Below are 11,088 nucleotides of genomic sequence, written 5' to 3'. Positions count from 1 at the left end.
ACCTTCTCCATAATCTTAGTGACCTATAAACCCACACCGAGCCATTCCTACCATGTTCAGTCTAATACAGCTTCCGAGAAAAGAAATAGGAGAAGAGAGAGGAAAAAATATCAAAGAGCTTTTTGCACCAGCAAAATCTTCGTAGAAATATTTAAAAGTAAAAATAATAATAATAAATGTAAAACCGAAGAAAAGAAGGAAGAAATAACATCTTAGCATCAATAATCACTGTAAACCAGTTCCACATTCTATTTAACTTACAAATAAGAAACAAACTATGTATGATGAATTTGAAGCACGGCGTTTGTTTAAAAATTGCTTCGTAAAAAACAAATGTTCATGTGAACAGCAGAGATATAATTAATCATAGAATCAACCAACGTGTATTGAATGGCCTAATATAGTACGCCAGCAGTCTCAGACTTTCTCATCCGTTTATATATAATAAAAAACAATTAATTCACTTTGTTTTATGTCTATATAATATTTGCTGATATTGCCATTCATATTTGATTGACTAGTCTTTAGCTTATGAGATTAAAATTATTTTAAAGCAAATATTGCGATTGGAATACTCCTTTTATGGAAGATAATTTCGTAGACATTGTTTTTAGAATAATTGATAAGAATTAAATCATTATAATTAATTAAAGTAGTATTCAGTACTTGCTTATCCATTGTTTAAACACTGGCATAACATTTCATGTTCGTTTGTGTAATATAACTTCATGCTGTTATGTCTGCATTTAATTGATATGAAACGACACATATATAAAAATTAAAAGAAATGGAAAATAAAATATCTTTCAAATTGTCTGGCAAACTCTATGGATGATTTGGAAAACAGAACAGGACATTAAGCAAGTCATGTTGCATAACAAGATGGTATGACTCTATTTGCAATAATTTATCAATCAAAAGTATTTAAAAAAAATTAAAGTCCTGTGATACTCTGAAAAACTTTAACATATGGTTAAAATACTGACTACAGATGCTAGCAAATATAATAAACGTAAATTAAATAATAACAAACTTTCGGTTCTGTCATATTCACATTACTTAAGTAAAAAATATTTCAATGGAAATAACGAGTAATTTCGTGATTATTAAATAAATATGAAAGGTGAAATCGCAAATCGCGTCCTACGATTTTTGTTGTTGAGAAAAAGCTAAAGAAATATGAGTAATGTTTGGATAAGACTTATCGATAAAATTGGCTTATATCTCCATAAAATATCATAATCGAAAAGAGGAAACATTCTGTCTACGTGCATTGATAATCATTAACACTGTTTAATTAACAATGTTAATTCCATTGATTAAAGAAAACGATCAAATCTATATAGATGTAAAACATATAAATCGAGGGAACAATATTCTCGAAATCAAAGCATTATTTAGAAGACATAACAAGAGAGTAGATCTCATGATCAGGATGGTTATAATTTGACTGAGCGGGCCTTTTTCGATTACTTCCGAAGAGAATTTAAAGTTTTCTTTTAGGGTAACATCAGAATTACACGTCGAAAGATTCTATCAACTTTGAGATAGTTTGTTAAAGTGCGTGAATCGATGGTAAAGACTGGAACATATTCAGTTTAACAAGGTGTTAGTTTTACTAGCACGATTGTAGCTTCTTTTTATGGGTGGGGGGGCATGATCTTCTAGGGGCAAGCAGACCGGTGCTGTGGCCGGGTGGATAAAGGCGGTGGCAATTGAAGCAATGAGGCTTAGCAATCGGGAGGTTCCGGGTTCGATACCCGGCCGGGTCATAGTAAGGTGGGTTTTTCATCCAGGAGCAATCTACGGTTTTGCCATCTGAAATGACTTTCTAAATTGAAAAGATCCCAAATTTGAGTTAAATAATGTTGAATTGGAAGCCACCCGACGTGTAAGTTGTAATCCATAAGCCCTTGCGGGCTTCTCCCACATTTATGGTCGCTTAGTCGTCGTAAACAAAATAACTAGTACTGAATTTAAAACTTATTTTCTAAAAAAAAATGTTTAGCTTTACTAGCAGGGGAGTGACATGTGGGGGGGGGGTGCTCTTCTATAGGGGCAGGCAGAACCTATTTTGTAAACACAAATATTCGTCTGACATTCTTGGGGGGGGGGGCATACGATGTTTGGGGCGGGGGCATTTCTTAAAAACTAATAAATGGATGCACCGACTAACTCATATTATGTCTTGTGACGACTCTTGTCACTGAGCAAATGGCAACCATGAGTAATATTATGTTCTCTCTCTCTCTTTGTGTTTTGCACAGTAAATTGCCGGTACTTATAGGGCGACCGAGAATGAGAATGGATCGAATTGTGTGGCATTTTCGTGCCTTGGCTTGACTTTTCTTTAAACAAAAACGAGTAAATAGTGCACATGATTACAAACCGAATTTTGTTGTAAAGCTTAAGAATAGTATTGTTATTGTTATGTTAACTGCACACCTGTGTGTTAACTTAATGGTATTACGTAATGATGTCTATATATATATATATTAAGTTTCTCTTTGTATGTCAGTCTACGTTGTGCATTGGGTACGCTCACACCTCAAACACCTCTATAAAACGTATGCACATTATATCACGATAGGCTAGCTAATCTCTGTCTCTCGACTTACATACTCTCCGAACTTGGCCTTTATCAGGGACCTATACACTTTAACGACCGCGTAATTACTACATCACGCTTGTGCGAACTGTGTAATATCTAAATGGATGGTTGCCGGTGACTGTATGATACGGATTCAAACGGATACCACAAACTGTAACAATATGAACAATGTAGTCTGAACAACTCTCGGTTCCTCAACCAAAGCCGTATACTCCTACGAACCTCTTCGGATCACTCATAGATTAATACCGACGACAAAACCAACATGGCGATCACGACTATGACGCATTGATACAAACACGATACCTTGACTAATCTGCATATTTACCTGGCTACATCAAGCAGGGAATACTACCAAACGTTCAGTACAAAAATGGCGTCCTGTATATACTTTCTTTCTATATATATATATATATATATATATATATATATATATATATATATATATTTATATATACGTTCTAGTAATACAACGATCGTCATACTGTTGTTTCAAACATGACTTTTTGTTTAGAGCTATCGGTTTCGTCGGCCGAGTTACTTCCAAGAGGCGGACCACGGGGACAGCTAGCACCAGCGGAGGTGGATAACGTTATACAGACGGGAATATGTCGAGTCAATGCTGCCAATTGGCTGACGAAAGCGTAATCTTCGCATTCCTGTAAAAGAAAGACAATTATAAGAAATATCGAATTAAAATATGATAGTGAAACAATTATAGCTGCAATTAGATCATTATAGCGAAACTGAGGCTAATCTAACTTACAACAGAGGGCATGCGTGTGTTTTGAATTCGAATGGTGAAGAAGAGGGAAGCTCTGCTCCACCGTGAATACAGAGAAGCGGGTATCCAGTTACTTAATTAAGAGGTAAGTTTTGTTGAAATGTTATCGATTTGCTTCTCAATTTCTCTGATTGTTAAATTATTTTACTCACTGAAATCATTCGCTACATTTTATGCAGGTCCGTAGCCGTAGTTTACATTTTATTGGGGGGGGGGGTACACTGATATTCGTCATAGGGAGGGGTTGGGGGTCTTTGAGGAAGTTTCGTTGTGTAAGGGGTGGTGGTAATTCTTCCATCATTGTTACCTACATTTGTGTAATACAAACTTCATGTATTAGCGTGTGTTAGTAAGTGCATGTGAGCGGTACGTAATTGAAGAAAGTCTGATTTTCTTGGGGGAAGGGAGGGGGCACGTGCTTGTTCCCCTACGGTACATGTTACGTAACACCGAGGCTTTAAATAAAGTGAGCAAAAAACGGACATTATTGGATCTTTTGCGAAATATTCTGATCATATTTGATACCAAACAACCATAACTATTCACATTACCATCTTGCCCAGAAAGGTTTCATTTAAAAGATAAATGAAAGGTTAATATTTTCTTAATGTTGCTAATTTGCTTATTACATCATATATGAGATAAATGACCAAACATGTAACAGTATCTGGTTGACGAGACTTTCATGATTCCGGGTGCTCGCTCATTCACCTTATTAAGTGAAAAAAATAATAAATACAAGTCAGAGAGTGTCTTACAGTTTGATAAATTGCAGGTTTGATTTAATTAATACTCATGAGAAAGTTGGCTTGGGAACATGGACGACCAATTGTACATCGAAGCTGACTTCAATAATGAATTCGAGCCATTTTTTGCCCACCATGGTATTCTTCGTACCCGTATAATAGCATACAGTCGCCATCTTGTGACGCGAACTTTGACCAGACGAGCAGCACGCTGAGATATGCTATTTGGAACAGAATGACTTACTTCACAGCTTATATATATACGTGTTTTATCCTGTTATTCGTTCTCTAGCAACATTCTATACATTATGCAAACACTGCGAGCACTATGGAGACCAGATGGGTGTGACGTAGCCCCCAAGTGATATATCAGAAACTTGGCTGCATGCACGTGATGAAAACTTTGATGTCAAAATAATGATCGATTTCATGTTTCACTGGTTAGGCCTCATTGGCTGATGGTTCGATTGGGCCTCGGACTCTTGCTGGCCCCAGAAACAGCATCTCGATATCACATATTATTGAATAAAGCTTCAGGATATGTAAGAGGCATTTACATAGCCATAAATATTCTTCATTTGGTTGCACAGAGCATTTTTTACATATAGCCGTATTATTATTTTGATTTATTGTAGAAAATTATTTATAAGTAAATTAATACTTATTTAACTTAAATTAAATTATAGGGGGACCCTCAAGATGTGATTGGAGTAAACAAAGTTACAGGATTACAAAATAATTGACATTTTTAATTATAATTATTTTTATTATTATTATTATTATTATATACTGGTTGAAATTGGTTTCTCTTTGGAAAAGAAAGAACTGCGTTTCATTGTACTGGCTGTATTGACATAAGTATATATACATTAACGGCCTTGCACTGCAAAACAATAAATTATCGGACATTCATTTACAGCAGTTCTAGAATAGCCAAGTATACCAACATCAAACTGTCGTTACCTGCTTCATGTGAGTTAGTTCATTGCTAAACAAAACTAAGTCCACCCTTCTCTTTCCCCGGCATCTGTGGTGCTTGGAGAGAGTAGCCGATTCAGGGTGCAATGTTGTAATATCTTCCAAGTATTCTCTGTGGCACTGATCTAGAATACTGAATATAAATATAAAAACAAAAACTCACTAATAATATAAAACAATTAACTCCTGAAATTAATGTACGACAGATCCTATGATTACAAAAGTAAGGGTGAAGTGGCGCTAGCATAGCTTTGGACGCCACCGCCCCTAACACGCCCCCCCCCCCTTCACTCTTCCATCATTTGAATAAAAGGATGTTCGTTTTTCTATAAAACTGTTCCGCGCTTTCGGTAAGCGTATACCATTAGAGGTTTGAACCATTGAAGGCAATAGATGATCGCAAATGTTAATACACGATCGTGCAATTTCTTGACCTCTTTATTTAAACCTTGTTTCTGCGCCACGAAGCCAAACCCATCGAAATTATGGTTATATAACCTTCGGGGCTCATACCACCCAACCCCTCATTTGCATTGCATCGGTTACCCCTCTTCCCCCATCCACACCTACTCTTCCCCTCCCACCGATGCCCCCCCCCCCCCATCCCCTCTGGAGAATGACTGGTCTTGCAGAAGTATAGTTGAGTTATTATATATATATATATATATATATATATATATATATATATATATAAAATAAGTTAAAGAAATCTTACTTTTTAAGACTTTCAGCTGATTTCATATCGTTTACTTTCTCCGTTTGTAGTACGGTCCCTATACTCCAAGGCTTATCCAAGCCGGGCTTTAGTCGGCACGGATCGTGATAAATTAGAAACAATGGATGACTCCAGTTACACATATCACCTGTAAACAACAACAACAAACCAAAGTAAATCAACCAATAAAAATACTTGTATCTTAAATCTGCTATATGGCCTATACATATACCTCTATACTCGGTTTTAGTAGTTTATGTGTAAATTACTTTCTTATTCATACATTTTGTCTCGTGTGTAAACCAGAATCGAACAAGCGCCTCGGCAGCTTCGTGCTTGAAATAGCAAGATTAAAAAACCGAAAGGCATTTTCATCGATACGCTTGGGGAATTCGTGACTCTTGCGTTACTTGTTTCGAAACGCGCAGTGATTTTCAATTTTCTTAGAGCGTAAGTGAAAATACACCCCTGTTAATACTTTGCCTCAGTGTCCCAATAATTAAACATTTCCTTTGTTTTTACTTACCAAGTATATATGATACAGCTTTTAGATGAGTAATAGATAAGGTTTTTAACTGATATACACTTTACAAATTTCAAAACATAACGAGTGTTGGAATGTCTTGTATAATTAATAAAAATCCCATACCGACTATTAGACCAAGACAGGACATGAAAATTCAACTTTAATTAACAAGGATATGAAAGTATTGTTTTGTTTTAGCATAAATAACTTGTCTTATACTGTATGTGTGCAAAGTTTTAGTAATTTATTTTTAAGTTGTGCGATGCTTTTGGCATATACCGATGTAGTGATTTTCCACTGCTCTAATGTTTGTAAACGACTCTGACAAGTATAGAAATGAGTAATCCGAAACGGATTAGCGGGATTAAATTCCTGTCATACGTTCTTGTGTGTGTGTTTTTTTTTTGTCTTGTTTTTTATTTTCTGAGTTGTAACGGTAGTCTTAAGTTTCACCACGAATTAGACAAAACTCGCTAAAAGTTCTTACAATAAAACTTGTTCAGAAAAAAAAAAAAACACATGAGATGAAATAAAGTTTTAATCTATCCATCATTTTGTGAACATTTTTGAGATTTTATTACATCGCATACTTGTGACTAATTTCAAATCAGGCTTGGTAACAGTATCCATTCCCTTTCTTTCTTCATTTATATATTCTTATAAAACGGCGAATTTTAGATTGCATATTTCATTAATACGAAGCTTTGTTTTCTTCTTCTTCTTCTTCTTCTTCTTCTTAATAAAGTATCAAATTCTATGCTTGTGGGAACATTTTTTGAGGTTTCCGATAAAACAAGAAAGTAAAGCAAAAAAAAAAAAAAATCCCGTCAAGATGTATAATCATGAGTTGTTCGACTATACTTGAGTAGATTATAACAAACTGTTTTCATCTGCCAACATGAGGTGTTCCTATCAGTGATAAACTTCTCGCATGAGTACAACAACATGACTATACGAGTACACGTAATATATTCCCTTTTGTATGAGTATGAGTACCGTGTACAGAGTACAGAGTTCAACAAGACCCTATAACCGCAAGTATAAAGGTAATCTTAGAATTGTAATACATTTTCCTAAAATTCACTGAGAACTCATCAGGTATACGAAACTGAGAGTACAAATCTACGAGGCGAGTACGTTTACAGGCAATTATATATGCTGCGAGTATACGTGTAATGGACTCACTATACATGACTGCTTGATACATACTTCAAAGTATATGTGCGTTGGTTTGTACATGACTGCTTCATACATACTTAAAAAATATAGGTACGTTGGTTTGTACATGACTGCTTCATACATACTTTAAATAATATGTGCGTTGGTTTGTACATGAATGCTTCATACATACTTCAAAGTATATGTGCGTTGGTTTGTACATGACTGCTTTATAAATACTTAAAATATATGTGCGTTGGTTTGTACATGACTGCTTTATAAATACTTAAAATATATGTTCGTTGGTTTGTACATGACTGCTTCATATATACTTCAAATATATGTGCGTTGGTTTGTACATGACTGTTTTATAATACATCAAATATAATGCGTTGGTTTGTACATGACTGCTGTATAAATACTTCAAATATATGTGCGTTGGTTTGTACATGACTGCTTCATACATATGTTAAATATACATGCGTAGGTTTGTGCGTAGGTTTGCACATGACTGCTTCATATACATACTTCAAGCATATTTGCGTTGGTTTGTACATGAATGCTTCAAACATACTTAAAATATATGCGCGTTGGTTAGTTTCAATGTTTTGTCTCAATTAGGTCAATGGTGAATGAAAAAAATATAAAACATCTGATCTGCGTGATAGTAGTTTGCTTTTGCAAGAAATCAAATTGTGAATGTCTCCATCCCCCGCGTACAGTGACAACAGAAATAGATGGATTAAGAAGGGATGATAAATGACTATAGGGCCATCGAATATAGTTTTTAAGTTGACGTCTTTAACTAATCTATAGACATATATGTGTGTATATTATAACGGTGCATTTTCAGAAGACGCGAACAATGCCAACAGAACTGGCGTTCCTTTTTTTACGAAACAAAATGGTTATCGAGCCTACAAATTTGTTGTGAACACGGCTCGGTATTTATTAAGTGTGAGACCAAATGTTATTAAGTAGACCCATGAGTAAAAAATGGACCATAAATTTAGCAACCACTGAATCCTCTTGCAACAAAGTAAGCTGTTTAAATCAAGTCGATCTAAGTGAATTCGATGAAGTTCGGGGGTACATGGATCCAACATTTTAAGAAACACGGAGGAGGGTGTGGTCATGGAAACCGACTCCAGTGTATGAGGGTCTGATGGTCATCCGCCAGAAAGAAATTGAAACAAGAAACTGGTGCCTTTTGAGGCATATTAAGGCCTATCATTTTGTCTTCTCCTACATATATACGGTATTTTTAAATTTTTGAAGAGTGATGAAAATGGATGCTGTATACAACCCCCCCCCCGCCCCACGGGGCCCCTGAATCTCCGCCTGGTATGGAAATTGTTAATGTTCACAGAAAGTTATAACAGCTCATCTTTTCAGGCAGTACAATCACTTATGTGTATGATAAATGAAGTATAATAGGAACTAGGTCAATTATCTAGCTACATTATCTGTTTTTACCCCAAATTCTGTAAGAACAGCAACAAAAATGAAGAGGACGAGGAAAAAAGACAGACTTTGGGGGATATTTTCTGGCATGACATTTCCAGGGCAGGAGTTAAGTCGAATAATGAATTGGTAGAAATTTCATCAGTTAATGGATCCACATTCAAAAGGACTCCGGTATCGAGCTATGGAAAGCGAAATAGGTAAAATATGTTTACGCAGTATTTGATGGATTATAAACACGTTCGATTCATTTCATCAAGACAACATCTTATGTTTGGGATGGAAATCGAGGAGAAAAAGTGCAACCCCGACGGTCTGCAGCGAGTTTTTTATTTACTGATATTGGGCGGCAGATTATGTCTGCAGGAATACAATGTAGGAGTTCTGGATATTAGCACGTTGTGTTTTTTTTTGTCTTTGTGATTTTGTTCATCATGGAAACCAAAAACACAAAACCAAACACGAACGAGTGACGGCCAAAATTATTACCAACTATACAAATCAGAAAAATGTTCTTAGGACAAAAATCAATTAAAAGGAAGAGTGGATGCATAATGTTAAACAAGAAAAGCAAATATTCAATTATCTGTCGTTTCAATTACAGAAACGGTTTTTTTTTTTACAATTAATAAGAATATTTCATTTCATAATTAACATAACCATTTTACGACTAGTAAATTTATATCTTTTTTTTTTGTGTGTGTCACCATTGTTCTATCAAATATCACTCCTAGGCTATTAAAAGCAAACTTCCTTTGAAACGCCTAATGTAAGATGAATTTACAAATCTTCAGAAAAAAATGTAAAAGACGGCAGATTTAGCGGGAAAAAAAAGTATTAAATATCCAGAGAATTTCAGTTTATCAGTAGAACGTTTATTTTGAAAATTGGGGACGATTCCCACAAGAGACGTTGTCTCTGGAATAATGGCGCCAAAAAGAAACAGAGCCAGACCATTAGAAATGATTTTAAACTTTGGTATTCGTAATGGAATATTTGCAGCATATCCCAGGATGTTAATTTTGCATATTTTTCGTTTGTTTGTTTGTTGTTAAGAGTACCTAAGATAAACAATTAAGATTCCTTACTGGGTTTATACTGAAACCAATACGTACATTCCTAGGTTATTTATTTTACCTCGAATGTATCTGTTTTTAATATTAGTCTTGAAATTATCAAAAAGAAAAATAGAACGATTTGTAAATATTACAAAATGAAATAACAGAGAAAGGCAAAATGATGACAATGTTTGGAGATTCGGTGGATTTGTAAATAACACATTTGTTTCACGTAACAGTGCCGTATAACTACGATAGAATTTGTAGAACATTGACCTGTTATACCGCACACTAGTAAGGCTTATGTATTTCATGTATAACTCTAAATTTAATGCTATATAGGGAGTGTAATTGCACATACACGTTCTCCGTATCATGATGCCTACAAATATGATGTTAGAGAGGCTAATGCAGCAATCGGCCAGATTCGGCAAAATTGGTCAGCAAACTATATTGTTTTCTTGTGTATAGATGGTTCGAATTAATTATCCGTTTAGACTTTATTAGGACACAACTGTTATTTTCAACTTCAAATTACAAAACATGGCAAGATGAACAAAACTGGAAGGTGTGGAAGGGGAGAGAGGGAGGGGAGAGTAAGGGAGAGGGAGGGGCAGAGGGAGGGGAGTGCAGGGGGATTGTTAACGAAAATGAGTTTGGTGAATGTGGTTCGATATTGCAGTAATTTCAATGTTAACTAACGTAGTTGTAATGTATCAATCTACAAGCTCGTTGTGAAGAGTATAGAACCAAATGACCTGTTGATGTATAGGCAAGGCTGACAGCTGATCATATCTATAGCAGAGAATTCAATATCATGGACTATTGTACGGTAATAGTGGTCGGTCACTATAGAACACTTTTCACACGATTTAAATATATACAGGCAAAACACATGCATGACACATTGTGTATGTCCATACTACGTGACGCAACTCAATCAACTAGTTCGCAACTAGTGCATGCAGCGCTCTCCCCTCTCAAAGTATAAAACAATATGCAGAACCGCTCAGGGATAGGAGTGGGGGTAACATCAGTTAGATTAAGC

The 11,088-nt window shown here is 35.4% G+C and overlaps 1 protein-coding gene and 1 long non-coding RNA gene across 4 annotated transcripts in view; one reads left to right on the top strand and one right to left on the bottom strand.

Moving 5' to 3' along the window:
• Positions 1–3,022: 3,022 nt before the first annotated feature.
• Positions 3,023–11,088, bottom strand: part of LOC139961398 (sphingomyelin phosphodiesterase 3-like) — a 47,223-nt gene continuing 39,157 nt past the window's right edge. Inside the window, exons 6-8 of one of the 2 annotated variants that reach the window (XM_071960550.1) lie at positions 5,835–5,982; positions 5,105–5,252; positions 3,023–3,270 (exon numbers count right to left, since the gene is read on the bottom strand). In XM_071960550.1, coding sequence (XP_071816651.1) covers positions 3,091–3,270; positions 5,105–5,252; positions 5,835–5,982 — 476 coding nt within the window. In that variant the 3' untranslated portion in view covers positions 3,023–3,090. The remainder of the gene's footprint in view (positions 3,271–5,104; positions 5,253–5,834; positions 5,983–11,088) is intronic. The other variant, XM_071960545.1, reaches the window with a different exon arrangement.
• Positions 3,279–11,088, top strand: part of LOC139961415 (uncharacterized) — a 56,305-nt gene continuing 48,495 nt past the window's right edge. For both annotated transcript variants that reach the window (XR_011790839.1, XR_011790842.1), the window contains exon 1: positions 3,279–3,480. This is a non-coding gene — a long non-coding RNA (uncharacterized lncRNA). The remainder of the gene's footprint in view (positions 3,481–11,088) is intronic.

Source organism: Apostichopus japonicus, chromosome 3 (assembly GCF_037975245.1).
Source record: "Apostichopus japonicus isolate 1M-3 chromosome 3, ASM3797524v1, whole genome shotgun sequence".
Taxonomy (NCBI): Eukaryota; Metazoa; Echinodermata; class Holothuroidea; order Aspidochirotida; family Stichopodidae; genus Apostichopus; species Apostichopus japonicus.
The sequence above is the reverse complement of the archived record's forward strand: the minus strand, read 5'-3'. Positions and strand labels throughout refer to the sequence as shown.